The 15,777-nt window shown below is 39.7% G+C and overlaps 1 protein-coding gene across 5 annotated transcripts in view; it reads right to left on the bottom strand.

Moving 5' to 3' along the window:
• dennd1b (DENN/MADD domain containing 1B) overlaps positions 1-15,777 on the bottom strand; it is an 89,203-nt gene that overhangs the window by 30,604 nt on the left and 42,822 nt on the right. For all 5 annotated transcript variants that reach the window (XM_057325052.1, XM_057325051.1, XM_057325050.1 and 2 more), the window contains 5 exons: positions 15,509-15,578; positions 13,528-13,608; positions 10,481-10,534; positions 9,185-9,295; positions 2,047-2,147 (listed from right to left, as the gene is read on the bottom strand). In XM_057325052.1, coding sequence (XP_057181035.1) covers positions 2,047-2,147; positions 9,185-9,295; positions 10,481-10,534; positions 13,528-13,608; positions 15,509-15,578 — 417 coding nt within the window. The remainder of the gene's footprint in view (positions 1-2,046; positions 2,148-9,184; positions 9,296-10,480; positions 10,535-13,527; positions 13,609-15,508; positions 15,579-15,777) is intronic.

Here is a 15,777-nt window from a genome sequence, read left to right as displayed (position 1 = left end):
GCAGCTCGCGCTCAATCAGGTTACGCGGCTAATAAGCTAGACTTGCCTGCTGCATCTGTTAAGGCCGCGGATTTAACTGACATGCAGGCACGCTGACATGCAGAAGCGCACGGGGTGAGCCATGTCACGTCATTGTTGTCGAGTGTAACTTTGTTACGCCGGTCCGATTCCCATCATCTCTAATATCGCTCATTATGACCCATGCGCTCCTTTCTAAAACAATATGATAATGTTGTTTCCATAGTGTAATTATATAACAAAACAGCCTGAAAAATGGGCTGCTGTTAAAACCGGTTTATTCTGTACATGACATGACATGACATGACATAAACGACTGCATTTACAAACTGTTGTGTTATTCAACCGCAAATATGTTCGAAAACATGAGGCTCCGGTGTCAAGCATGACGGCACATGTCTGTCAATTTAAGGGTATAGAGTTCCGCTATAGAGCAGGGCTGTACGTTAAGAGTGTGGTCACGGTTTCAACCCACGGTTGGCATGCAGAAATCTGTCTGTCTGTTGTATATGACGGTGAAAGGAAAAATACTAGCTTGGTGTAACGGTGGCATTGGTGCCTATAAATCGGAGATCTCCGAGATGGTGAAGATGTTTATTAGGGTGAGAGATGTTTTGGAAGGAAGTTTCAAATACTTCTGAATGGTCTGAACTGAATAAATGCTGGCGTAAATAAATGACGCAATCTCAACCATTACTAAAATTGCATATTAATTTTCTAAAGGTAGAACATGGCACAAATGTCATGGGTTCGATTCCTAGGGAATAGGGTTGCACGGTGTACCGGTGCTACAGTAGCATAGCGATGCTAAAGCTTCAAAATACCCGCGATGCCTCTCTATTTTTGAAACGGTAGTATCGTAGTACCGTAGTTAATGTTGCATATGCGCATTAATATTTATTTGAACACTTACATCTGCCTTTTTGCGGTGTTTATGTCCTAAATGAATGTGTGTTTTGAATGTCTGGGACAAGTTAATGATTCAAATTGGCGATTTGAAGGAGTCGGTTAAATGATTCACTAATTCAGTGGAAAATTGACGCCACCTACTGGCCGTTTTAGTTCTGCATTTAAAGTAAGCCTAATATTTCCCTTTATAAAGACTGCTGTATCAATGAAATTTGTCCAACATTTGAATTAGTTCCTACGTGAAAAATGATCTAGTGTACTTTAGTATTTACTACAGTAAACTACTAAAACTCATAGAAACTAGTGTTTTTGAGTCTTATCATAGTAAATATTTAAGTATACTACAGTATTTATAGTATTTACAAATGACTAAATGTAAACGTATTTGCTACAATTTATCCAATTACTACAGTTAAAACAACAACATATTCTAGTGCAAAGTATAATACAGTTTACTATAGTAAATACAAAATGTTTAATCTAAATCTGTTTTTTGTATAGATTTGAATTATATGGCACAGCATCGTGATACTACTTGGTATCGAGATACTTCAGCTGGTATAGTATCGTAAGACATGTCTATGGTACCGTGACAAGTAACCCTACTAGGGAACACGCACACAGATCAAATGTATAGCTTAAACGCATTGTAAATCACGTTGGATAAAAGCAGCTTCTATTTTAATTATACATATATCACTCAGTTGACCGTTTACATGCATCTATATACATATATCTATGTTTAATGATGCATGGGCTAGATATCGGCATGGGCTTGAAAATCATGCATCTCTATCAATGGCCTCACTACTGTAGACTTTCCCAAACAACTCATTATTCCAACTGCACTACTGAAATCTGTATTATACATATATCTATAACAATTCATGTGTTTATTAATGAAATATGTTAGAAAATTGGATTATCAATAGAAAAATAGAAAAAATGCAATACTGTCAGCTCCCAATCCATACAACAGATTTCTGTCTACGTCCCTGCACATTCAGACCAACTCGAATCAAATCTGCAGATGTGCAAACAAACCAGAATGCAGAAAAGTTTCTAAGCTAAGAAACTTAGATGCATGTGTATGCGTGTACAGATGATAAAAGCTCTTACCAGCAGTAGTCTAACAGATGAGGAGGAAGAACAGGGATGAAGATGTGCTGCCAGTGCATGGGGTAGAGCATGGCGGTGGATCCATGCACGCATGCAGTTAACTACAAGGAGAAAACACAGAAACAAACATTAGATGCTCCTCGACATGACAGGTAATAAAAACATTCCTTTAGAAAACTGGCAATACACATGCCGTTTAATACGCTTTGGTAAGAGGTTTATTATGGGCCAGAAGAGCAAGCAGCATACAGTTGTCCTTTTCATCTCACAAAGCTTAAAGGGGTTTAACAAAAGGAAACGTCACTTGGCCATTGCACTCTTTTGTTTATTGGTTTCCTCTCTCCATGTTCGTTCTGATGTCAACAGGGCGAGTTCAAACCAAATGCAAATCAGGACATCAACGGAGGCCCTAAAAATACACCAAAGCCCCTAACTATAGGTGTCACGGTTCTGGCGGTGTTACAAAATTAATGATGCTTTATTACAGTTATACACAGCGAGTAAATAATCTACCTCTACAAAAAGCGAACTGTTAATTACATCGCTGGTGCGGATGTTTAATGAGTGAACACCCAAGTGACCCCAACGCCACACCCCGAATCCCCCTCATGGCTACCTAGCAGTTGTAATGACCTGTGTGGCGCGTACACACGCACACACAAGAACATCCTCATCTTCCAGATTAAAATAACATGATTAAATATGGAAAAAGAACAGAGGTCTGAAGGCTCCTCTGGGACTTCATTAGGGCAAATTGCCAAAGAATGAAACATGAGTTAGCCAAGAGAGACTGTGAGCTGTTGGAATACCACAGGGAGAAGGGCTGGATGGGGGGGTCTTGACAATCGGAGCTTCCAGTAATGTGTGAACCATGGCTCCAAAGTATCAAGAGACCCCCATGCTCACTGACACACACAATATCACAATTGACCACCGAAACCAACCAAGCACAACCGCTAGCGTTGAAGATTTCCGTCCAAAGCCGCGCGTCGCTTTTCTACAAGGCGCGTTCGGGTGCGTCGTTTTCGGAGCCCGCGGGAGTTGCTGTCATTTAAAAAAAGGAAAGTAGATTGCTTATTGTGTGACACTGTGGTCAGATGTAACCGCTCTGCGTACGTTATGACCTATCGAGTCAGCGGCTTTAATTAACGGTAATTTACTGTCTTGCATTTTTACGTATGCAAATTTGTTGTAAAAATCCGGAAAAAGCGCTGGTCGTGACACGTCTAATTTCGTCCGGGCACTTCAGGAGAAAGAAATTAATATTTATGCCGTTTCTCGCCACGTGAAGTTTGGTTGATATCAAAGCTTTGAGACCCTTTCTGTTCGCGATCCTATTTCTCAAGGTCCATTAAATGAATCACGCTGAGAGGTCACCGCACTGCAAAGAAACACTTTTCTTTGACTGCGCGAACAGACCGCCGTCTAATTCCGTAGAGGGGAGCCTTTCCGTACCACGTAGAGACGAGTAAGAAAGCTTCATAACGCATTCCAATTAATTAAACAATGTCCACAGACGAGCGGAATTGGCTCGGTTTATTCTCCACTTAAAAGCGAATGCGTGCCCGCCTCCTTTTGAAGGTGAGCGGCAAGAAAAGGAGGTTGCGAAACCGAGATAAACATTAAAAGGTGGAATTCAAAAACAAATTAACTCGTGAGATTTTTTTCCCAAGCAAGTTATTGGCACGAAACAAAAAACTAGCCACGATGTCCTGTTAGTGATGAAGATCAGATAAACTGCGCGATTGCTACTCAATCTCCAGCAGTGCTTCTAATAAAATATAAAGGAATAATTAATAAGAAAACCCAAATGGTCACAAAAAAGCCATGGAAGTGTAAGATCAATATTCCAGTGATTAAAGCAGCTGTCCATAAGAAGTAATGCCGGGCTATGGTTCGTTTGGACGATGGATCCTGCTGAGACCTGTGAGCTACCACCACCGTTAACTGTAATGAGCGTGCCGGGAACATGTTAAGTGGAGGTCCTCTCTATGGAGACCAACCATACAGCAGATTACACAAAAGCGCCTGGCTTAAGACATACAACAGATCCCAACAACCCAATAAGGCCGTCGAGCTGAGTATCCCAGAAAGAGCACAAAACATTGTCTTGGTACAAACTGACTGATTATTGACTGAAGATACAACTGAGCTTTTCTTTGACATTTTAATTAGAACAATGATAAAACAATGAAAATACAGTTCAACTCATATCCACAATTGGTTCATGTATTTAAGAGATGCACATATACAAATTACGACCGATATTTGAAAACTACTACCATCAACTCTGCTATGCCTTTTATTGGTTCCAAACCCAGAAAGACTTTACAGACAAAAATATTTTGGTTTATTCTTGGATGTATTTAATTTGCTCTCTGTAAATTGTATACGGGCAATTCCATGCAAAAGTCCTGAAATCTTAACATGAAACTTTTTTTCACCAAGCTGATAGGTCAGATGTCAATATTTGGTGACTTAAATACCCACACGAGGTCTCTCTTAAAGTGTAAAAGCATTTCTTTTTTTCTTTCAAGCCTGATTTTCTATAGTCAGATACGTGTTGTTTCAGAATTGTCACATGCATAATGGTCCATATTCCTCAGAAATATAATGCCGATTCCATTTGTCGGGTATTATTGCTTCTGGTTTGTGCATTTCAATTCAAAGGAATCCTACAAAGTATGTCGTCTCACAAAAATGTGCATCCTGTTTTGTCACATTCATAACACGTGTTTATTTCCCTCTTTAAAAATAGAAAACTCAAATGCGCTGTAAAAAATGATTCGGGAGGGTGTAAAATACAACCCATTAAAATCCGCTAGATTTGACTTACTGTAACTATAGTAGTTAGCAGGTTTAATAAATAAGAATGGGTACATTTTACCCACACTACCTATTTGTTTAGAGTAACAATGGCAACTCAAAAAATGTTTTAAAATATACCCCAATATGATTGATAAAAACAACCCATGAACCTCAGTTCGATTTTACTTCAAGACATTAGCTATAGTACAATTTATAAAAATGAGTACATTCTACCTATTTAATATTAATAGTTGACAACATTAAAATATTGAGTAACATTTTTCCTAAAATATTAGCCCTGGCTGGAACAGTGCGCATGCATCAACTTCAAGGCGGGAATCAAGGGATTCAAATCAGCATCTGCAGTAAAACTGGTGGAACGCGAAAGTGTAGAGATACAGGTACGTTTTGTTTAATGTGTTGATATTATGAATGCAAATGTTTACTCATTTGAAGGTCTTTGCACATCCAGTCCGAAATTTTCGTATGCGTTTTTTTGTATTCGCCTCTCGTTTGTACGGAGTCTCTGAATTGTTATAAAACGCCACTCAAAATGCTTACTACAGATGCGAAAACGCAGAAAATCGAAATTTTTTATGACGGACAAAAATATCGGAGGCAGTGTATAAATGTGATTGACACAATATGAGGTCGTATTTATTTTTTAACGTGCGAAAATTTTGGACGCAAATTTCAGACTCAATGTGCAATGGGCTTAACTGTAATATAGCAAAAGATTTGTAATTGGCACGCTTCTGTTGTATTGTCAGCACCTGCCTGACAGGATATCGCGAGTGACGTGCTAAAAATAGACAAGAGGGTCTGAGGGTATTAATATTATTTCGTTCTGTTGATGTAGGTTCTGTTTCACACGGTGTCCAGTCACGATGGGACCTAGCAACACACTATAAAAGGTATATTTTCTGTGTTATTTATAGTCTTTTTGCCTCATTAGCCGCTTCAAAGCGCTTTTTCCAAATGTTGTGGTTTCTGTATCATCTGTATCGCCACACAGTGTACAAGGTAAGGATAGAGCTATTTTGTTATTGTTCTTATTTACGAGTTATGTGTGTGTTTTTCTGCATACTCCTTTCATTTAATGTCTGTGTTTCTGACCTTTTCTTTCACAGAAAGATCCACACACTAAGAAACATCAGAAGACCACGCAGGGAGAATTCACGTAGGTTTGACCAAGACAAATAAACATCAGAACACATATAATAATAGGCGTTTTATTTTATTGTAAATGAATTGACTCCGCATGTGGAAAATGTTTGTTATTTGTTACTCAAAAAAAATAAATGATTCAATCTTTCGTGTTTTGTGTGACCAAATTTAGGTAAATTCAACCTTCCCTAAATAAGTAATATATAAAGTTTAATTATTCTTATTGATTATTTATAATGAATAATAATTAGATAGATGAAGGTTTCCTGATGGCAATGGGTAAAAATTACTACATTTTATTAAGTAATTAGTGGTATAATGTATTAGGTAGACTTTACCCAATTTCTTTTAGTGTGTTATAGCTCATAAATTAAGATACTCTTCACACAAAAATATAGGATAGAATGTACTCTAACAAAGTGAGTGGAAATTGTTAACTATTTTATCGAGTAGATTCTATAGGTTGTTTTTTACAGTGTAGACTGATATTTTTCTGATGTCTGGAATCTATCATCAAGGGTTTAAGAAATATCAACAGATGGTTTAGTATATTGGTAATAAATACATTCTGAGAGTATAGATTTCAAGGTTTGCCTGAAAATGTCACATCCGTAACACTGGAATTGTCCACTCCGTATCGTCTGCATTATATCAAAAAGATTAATAAGGTGAAAAATCGCCCCCCCCCCTTGCTGACACATAAAATTCCCGACGGTCAAGGCTGAGCCGATTGATTCAGAAAGGTATCAAAGCCCTGTTCATTAAAACATGACAAAACGAACAGGAATTCGTAAACAGGATTTACACAGCTAAGCATTACATTATAAGCTAGATAGAAACAGCCAGTCAAATTTCTCTTGAGACTAAGAGAAACAGAAGGACCTTGCAGGCCCTTTGAACCCAGGTTTTGTCCAACGAGGTGACAGTCACGGCACTCTCACCTCAAAATCAAACCACATTCATACTCATCTCTAGGAGTACATTTGCACTATTTTGTCTAGCTGAAATACATTCCCCAGATGAAGTATAAAGATACGCTTGGTAACAGCACAGACGTGAACCCGTTCCAGTGAACCCTGTCTATGTAAACAAGCTGACGAACATATTCGCTACATCTAGGGAGAAGCCGGGGTTCAAAAATATCCATGGCAACTTCTCAGCGAACAGACAAAGACCAAAAAAAGGTCCCGTTCTTTGATAAGCACAACAAAGCTCACAGTGGAATCTGTGATTGGGGCAGACTAGCGACTAGAGGTGCGATTTCCCCTGACAAGGGTGACAGCGCCACAGTCTGCGCTGACTTCTGCTACCTGCGAGACTTCTCTTCCCTGGCCGTCTCCTTGTTTCCCCAATTACAGAGCCTCTCTCTACCCTCCTGTTGACAAACGCGCGGCTCCGAGCAGGTGTATCGCTAACAAGGAAGTGGCATTAAAAAGGCAGAGGTAGGGCACAGGGCGCCCAACACCACTAATCCGCCTCCCCCAGCAGCCAGCGCAACACAACGGCACAGAGAACAGGAAGTGACCGAGGAAGGTAAAAAGTCTATTAAAGGTGTGGTAATAGAGACGCTTGAAGGAGGAAGAGAAACAGGATTGCGGAGTAGCGAGTAAAAAAAGAAGTCCGCGTGTGTGAGTGCGGAAACAGTGTCCAAAAGGAACCTCAGTGGCCGAGCCGGGATGGGGTCTTGTTAGCATACCACTGACAGCATGATGAGAAGGCGGCTGTCAAGACTCGGGGCCGGCCGAGGGGGTCTCGCGGATGAAACGCGCCGGGGCCTCCCAGCTGACTAGTTAGAAGGCTCCTGATGCAGCACAATTATACTGGCATATGACAAGACTGCACGGGCGGCTGCCTTCCGAAGCCTGCGACATGGTTTTAAAACAGTGGTACCTCTGGTCACAAAACAGCAATAAGTCAAGTGATGCATTGTTGTAAGATCATGATTTATTCCTTTGCTTTCCAATACAGGCGAGTGCACGACCATGTTCTGTTAGACTGACACAGCAGGTTCACCAGGGGCCCCAAACACTGAGGGCCCGCTGGCGGCATGCATAATGGATTCCTTCTTTTTTTCTTCGCCTCTCTGTATCGAACCACTCGGCTAACTGGAGAAAGTTGTAAGCCGACCACACCCTGGCTACCAACATGCCCATAACAAAATTGGCCATTTGTTTAAATGTACACGTCAGCGCTTGCGTTTTTCTAAAGGCTGCCGAGCAAGAAGTCGACAGACGGTTTCGGGATTTGAGAAGGAACCTCAATAACACCCGTCTTCCAAGTAACTCTTTGGGCATATTACTTCCATAAACTCAAGGTCGCCTGCCCTCCCGTTCTGCAAAACAATAAATCAAGTTAAGAAAACTCAATTTAGCCAAGAGACTAATGATTTACACATTCTAACCCCTCGTGTCAGTGAGCACACGGTATGAGGGCGGCAGCCCGGAGGAGTAAAACACTCTACGGATTGGGTCATTCCGACAGCTAGGGTCTGAGGGGAGGCCCTCGGTTCCGGCGCTGCCACTCACCCTCCGCAGATCCTTGGGGGGAATCTGGGAGATAGGGAGCGGATGACATCACATGCCGCTTTTCCGCCAACTGTCGTGAAAGTATGGACCGCCGTCCGCCCCCGTGCAATAAGCTCCTACTCCCTTTCGGGCAGAAGAGACAGACGGAAAACACGCAGACGAGTCAGGGATCCGATACGTGATCATTTTAAGCAAGCCTGACGCTACGTTGCACAAGCTTAAAGTAAAACACAGAAGCAGAGAGAGATACAGTAAAGTCTGTGCTGACAAACTCGTGTACGATATATCGCGATTCAATTTCTCACAATATCACAATTAAAGTTTACATCCTTGTATTGATTTTTTTATTCATGTGTGCGTTTGTGTTATTTCCTACCTCGAGCAGGTGATAACAGGTAGTGAAAGTAACAGAATTTTACAAAAAAAAGCCCATAACATCGCAAACCAATTATGATATCCTGAAGCATCATAAGATATTAAACTGTGACATTTGGTGATACAAGCCCTCACAGTATAATAACAGTTGTAATGTCTCCCAAAAGATCTCTTTTAATTTATTGCCCAAAAAAATATTACTACTTTGTATTTAAGTGACAAGAAAGCTGAAAGTGAAAATGAGAATAAAAGCGGGAACTCACAGTGCTAAGCTTGCTTGAGGTAATGATGATTCGTCGCTCATGTAGCATGCTGGCGAAGAGGTGCAACATGTTGTTCACATCCACCGCTACAAAGTATTCTGTTAAATTTCTCTGCAATGAGGACAATGAAAGATATTTAGCACGCTAAAAAAATTCAATGACTTGAACTACGGGAATTATCCTGTGACTAACCAAATGCATTCAATACAGTTATACTTCAAAGCAGTTGCATTTCAAAGCAGTTATCCTATACCTACAATTGGCAAAAAATGGCATTTTGGCTTTCCTGTAGATCAGTGGTTAGAGCATGGCGCTAGCAACGCCAAGATCATGGGTTCGATGCACATACTCAGAAACCTATGTATAGTTTAATGCAATGTAAGTCACTTTTGATAAAAGCTTCTGCCAAATACATAAATGTAAATGTAAAAAATCTTAATATATTTATCAACCAGATTCTTTAGAGCTGACCTCGAGATGCTTTTTAAACAGAATTTAAGGAGTTCCCATTTATGTTGGGATCTAATTTTGAAAAGTAAATCTACGTATTCATGGTTTGATATTTTGTCATCTGGTGAAACAGCATTAAAATGTTCAACTTTTTCAATACAGCTTAAGAGACCAAATTTCTTTTCTGGCCACAGTTTTTGTGCATTGAAACCGTTGTTTGACCTTTACCCTGTGTCCACACCAGACATGACATCACACATTAGAAAATCGATCTTTTCCATGTTATTTAGAGTTTTTGTCCACACCAATCAAGACGAAAATACACAAAGAACATATACAATGAATTCTAGAATAGATGGATGTCTATATTAGGTTATTAAACCTCTTGATATGAAGACAAGTGCCTAATTATTTTTAGACGAAGATATAATTGTTAAAACACATTGGTTTCTTTCACTGCATAACATTTTTATATTATTTATATTTTTGAAATGGACGACTTTACTCAATAATGAAGAAAAAGCAGACAATAAGAGTCCCCAATAGATGGGAACTCCATCAGTGTTGCTTAAAAAGCTTGGACAAGCAGGATAAGACCTCAACAAACTGCTTGATAAATGCCAAGAGCTTCAAAATTCTAGTCAATTGGTGACAATCCCACAGACGATAATATAAGTTTTGATTTTACTCAAAACAACTCCTATAGTTACATTTGTGTCCATCTATAGTTTTAATGAGTTTACGATAATAAAATGGAAAACAAATACTACCATTAAATTATAAAAGCAAATAAGTGGCCTCAAACATTTGAACGGTAGTGTACATCGGAAAACAACATATACTCACATTTTCAGGTATGGTGGGGAGTCCATAAACATCAGGAGCTATGAAGCATGAATGCTGAGGGAAACACACAGAACAGATGAAGTAAAGGTCACCATCATACAACCCACCAGTATTTAGTGTTTATAGACCCTCTCGCTGTCTGTTTCCTCGTGATCAGCCTGAACCGAGTCTGTGCTTGTTAACATCACACATACAGACAACAGATAAAATATATGAAATCAACAAACGTCAGTTCCCCTGCGGACACCAGAGGAGACTCCCCGCATAGGCGAGAAAGTCTTTATTAAGGTACAAAAGCCAACAGCTCTGTTCTGACGGTATCAGAGGGGTCTGCCAGGCGCACGTTTGAACAGACGAGCAGGTTTAATGTCTGGATCAAAGAGGCTCTGGTGCAAAGATCCCACGCTGCATGCTAACTTTAGCGCTTTTGTTTGCCTGTGTACCGCGTTTCGCTCTTTCCCAAGGCTGGGCTGCGCTTCGTCGTGTGTAAAAAGTACCCATCTGTTGCTCGGCACATAGGTTAAAGTCTCGCTGCCTTTGCATATGTTCCACAAGCAAATGTGAGAGTGCAACTTGCATCCTCTAATACGAGATGCTGGATTTCTTTCATCTCGGATGCTGCGATGCTAAAGGCGGCAGATTTGCGTTTAGCACTGTTCAATGTCAAAATAACTATCTGGGGCTTTTCAATGTGTGTGTCCGGAGTATCTTTTTATAATCGCACAAGCATAAACAGCTTGAAGATACTAATAAAGGAGTCAGTTCTCTTCTCCATGCGCTGACACGTGTTTATTTTCCCACGCGAGCAGCGGACCGCCCTCCATGTCGTGGACTGCGGTTCAGCGGCGGCCAACACATTGCAGTCGTGTTTATAAAAATCACACATTATCGGAGTGTTTGTTATCACATGTTTCATGATGTTTCAATGTCATTACCCTGAATTATTTTGGCCATGATATCCAAGAAGTCACAATCTGATATCATGACAATCCTAATATAAATTTACTGTTTGTTCGTTTATGTCGCCCACCATTGGGTGACCTGTTCAATGCTTTTATAAGCAGTGTTGGGTGTAACTAGTTACTAAGTAATTAGTTACTGTAAATCAATTACTTTTCCCTTGAAAAAGTAAAGTAAGCGATTACTCTTATTTTTTCTGTAATTTAATTACAGTTACTTCTGATGTAATTAAACTAAATACTTTGTGTAATATGTGTGTGTGCAGAAGAGGAATTTACATCAAAATTTAAAGTCTAACTTTAAATTCCGTGCTTTAATGTATAATTCTCACATTTGTAATTAATAATAATACTTTATGTAGTTTTATATTATTTATTTGAATGAATTAAAAGAGCCGTTTCATGTCTATCCTTGAATCACTTAACTCATCAAGGTTGATGTAGGATATAGAAAGTAATTAGTAATAAGTAATTAAATACTTTTTGAAGAGAGTAACTTGTACAGTAATCTAATTACATTATCAAATGTGTAATTAGTAACTAGTAATTAATTACTTTTTCAGAGTAACTTACCCAACACTGGTTATTAGTGCCTTATTTGCCAAAGAAAAGTTGCAAAAATAAACATTTCAGCATGAGAACAAACATTCGAGAAACTCATTTTACCCACAAGACCCATTGCTCAATATTAAAGTATGAACACACTTTTTTACGTTGCCAGTCTTTAGAGAAGTTAACCAGAATGCTACAGTCATAAGTAAACTCACCCCCTGCTAGGAGACATGCAGGCAAATTTAAGGATTCTTCATAGATGAAGTGACCGGGCTTTGATTTGCATACTATGGGATGCTGACTTCCTAACTAACAATCTCAGCCTCTAATCCCAACAGTTTACACCAAAATAAAACATTACATTTTTTATGCAATGCTCTTGAGCGAATAAAAGGTTTAATTTTTTTGTTTTGAATCCATATTTAGATAAAAAAGATAAATGTGGGCTAACGGGCAAAGCATCAAGGAGATTTCTTGAGCACAATTGCCTTTCACTTTAAATTCGAAAGGAACTTTTGATATTTAAAAAGAGAATACAGCAGTGAGGAAAGCCTGAATTATTCAGCAAGTTTGATTGTTTTCCAGAAAAAAGCAAAACAACACAAAAAGACACACAGATGAGACCCAGGACGATCAGGATGCCACGCTTAGAGCTGGTTTATTTGGCAAAATTGGAAAACTGTCTCCCATGTGATTAGTGCAGCGGCTCCAGATTTCACAACTGTCCTGCGCGCTTTCTCTCTCTCTCTCTCTCTCTCTCTCTCTCTCTCGTTCTTCCGACATAAAGGAAGAGACAGATAAGACAGACAGACGGATGAATAGATAGATACTGACAAACAAACAAACAAACAAACCAACAGAGAGTGAGAAAAATGACACCACACACACAGCAAGACAGATCGGCAGACAGACTTACAGATTAACAGACAGAGACAGACAAACCAGCATGTTGGCTTTTTAATGTCTGTTGCCCAATAAAACAAGACGCATCAAATGGTGATATGATTAAAAACAGACTTGCTTACAAACAAAAATACAGACATATATAAAATATTATAAAACAAACCATAACTATATAATATCATCACTGTCCTTCCGAAACCTTGTATGTCCTCATTCGCTGTGTTTCAGGAAATGGAAAAAACACTGTACTTTTTCAATGATTAATACTGTGTTGTCAAAGTTGACAAGCACTTTTGAATAGTTTTTATTGTTTAGATATTTGCAAAACCCAGTGATACACAAAATATGGAGATACGACGTTTCTGAACTACAAGCTAACATGAACATGATGATACTGACAGTGACATCGTCCACTCATCTCTCGATCGACACTTTATAATGTAAATAAAATGAAAACATGTTTAACTAGTTACGATGTCAGCCGAAAGTCTGTCATTGTGCCTGCTGTTGGATTTGATGAGCTGCGAAAGCGGCCATTAGGTTTAACACTGTCCAGCCGGCTCTTATCAGAGCGAGAGGCCGCCAGTCCCACTTCTGTTTCTAAACAAACCATCAGCCCTCCCCAGTACCTACCACACTCAGATTTACTGGCGTATTCGGCTTTGGCACGGGGTGGTTGTGCAGCGTTTCCAACATGTCGTTCAAGTCATCTTCCTGTGAGGACAACAAGACAAACATGAAGCACAAACAAACAAAGAGAAAAGGAAACCAACGTCAGTTGTGAATTTCGTGATTTAGCGTGGCCGGTCCCCAAGTATTCCTACAGCAGTCTACGGAAGAGAAATATATCGGACTGACACGCATTTAACGAGCGATCCTGAGGTTAAGAGACGGTAAGTTAGGCTGCAGCAGACGCTTATTATTCCTGGGATGATTTATGGCCAACATTGGCTGTTCGTAATTAACCAAAGGTCCTTGCTCAGAGCGGGCGGCTTTAAGAAGCCATTGGAGAAATGCTTTGCCGCAGAACAGGCCTCGGGATTACAACGCTGAGCTTTTACGAGCTTTTATGACAAGAGTGCAATTTACCCTCTCAGGCTGGGTGCAGAATAGCGATGATGTTGCTGTTAAAAGACAGAACAGTCAGGCACGTTTTTAGCTCGCGCTTTTCTTGTAGGCAACTTCCCAGATTAGCTATGTGGCCAGAGCTCGCAGCACATGTGACCGTGTGTTTGTACATGTGTGTGTGTGTGTGTGAGCCGCTGTCACGAGAGCCTGGATGCTCACACGCATGGTCAGTAACACAGCCTGAGGAAACACTTCATTTACCCTCGCCATAAACCTTCATCGCTCTTGTCCGTCCTCGTCAGTCAATGCCGCCTCACGCGGAATGCCGCCGCAAAAGTCACGGCGATTGCGCTTGCCCGCTCGAATAATTCATTTCGTCCACATGCTGGCTTTGTTCGGCAGTTTTAAGAAATTTGGTCAAAAACTGTACTAAAATCATGTTATATAATAAAAGCGCTTCTTCACAAAAACGCCACAATAACTTTCAATTTAAATCATGCCATTCACCTTAGCAGTTTTCCTAAAGCCAAACAATTTTTATTCCAATTTTTATTTTAGTCCAGGGATAGATCACCCCAAAATAAAATTTCTGTTTATTCATCCAAACATGACTTTTTCTGCAGAACACAAGAACAGATATTTTGAGAAATGTCTCAGTGGTTTTGTGTTCATACAATGGAAGTCAATGTCACTGAGGCCAACATTATTCAAAATATCTTCTTTTGTGTTCTGCAGAGGAAACAAAGTTATATAATGACAATTTTATAATGCAAACTATTACTATGTTCAAAAAACATTTAAAACGGGAGAATTCAGGAAAACTCTTTGGGGTTTAAATGGGTCGATGACACTGAGCGATTAAGGACTTAATTCCTGACCCCTCTGAACTCTAATATACTTAGCCCATGATTTGTTTGTATAAAGGAGGTTTGTTCTTCCTCATTTCTCTTTCAGCCGCTCTGTTACGCATAGCTGACTGACAGCCTACTGATAGAGCAACTATTTTCCTCTACGGCTCAACGCAGACTGTTTTTTATTTGAAGCGAGCTTAATATTTTCAACCCTTTTTCCTAATTCAAACTTTTCCTCCTATCCTACCGCTGCTAAACTTTCAGAAAAAATCTATTTGGCTCAGTGTATTTCCTGACAATTTGTTTTCTCATATATCACGAGGACTGACTTCCTGTTCGATGTTCGGTCTGTTAAATGTCAACAACACTGCAAAGCAAAGCGCAACCAACCAAGTGTGCCAGTTTTGCCGAGATGGATTATAGATGACGTTTTTCTTTTTCTTCTTTGTCTTTGTGCGAAGCAAAACAGTTTGCAGCCGCACTTTTGTGGCTGGTTCGAGGACCATTTTGCTGGTATTTGTGACATAAGTAGTTGGGCACATGAAAACCTCAGTGAGAAAACATTTTCTTTGCGTTTGGTTTCCTTACAGTGTTTATGAAAAACGTCCACCATCTTGCACACTCTTATATTTTTGTACATGCTGAAATTTTCAGCTCATGTGTCATATTGATTTAATAAATTGAGGATGCCTTACCTGGTGTTTCAACAAGTAGTCTGCAAGAGTATTTAGCAGCTTATAGAAGATCTCAAACCATGGGAGATAGCTGTCAAAAAAGAGAAAAAATATAATTATTAAAAAATAAAAACTTGTTTTCTCATTGAATAAAAACATACGATGCTGTACATCCTAACACCATCTTCCTTCTGTGCAGACCTGTCCCACCTTGACTTTTAACCCGGCGGGCTTTAGGCAACCGTGAGCATGTTAAGCAACAGCAAACCTTGTTATCGCATTCTTGGTTC

The sequence above is a fragment of the Triplophysa rosa genome, linkage group LG25, assembly GCF_024868665.1.
Source record: "Triplophysa rosa linkage group LG25, Trosa_1v2, whole genome shotgun sequence".
In the NCBI taxonomy this organism is placed as follows: domain Eukaryota; kingdom Metazoa; phylum Chordata; class Actinopteri; order Cypriniformes; family Nemacheilidae; genus Triplophysa; species Triplophysa rosa.
Note: the sequence above shows the minus strand (reverse complement) of the source record. Positions and strands in the feature narration are given on the sequence as shown.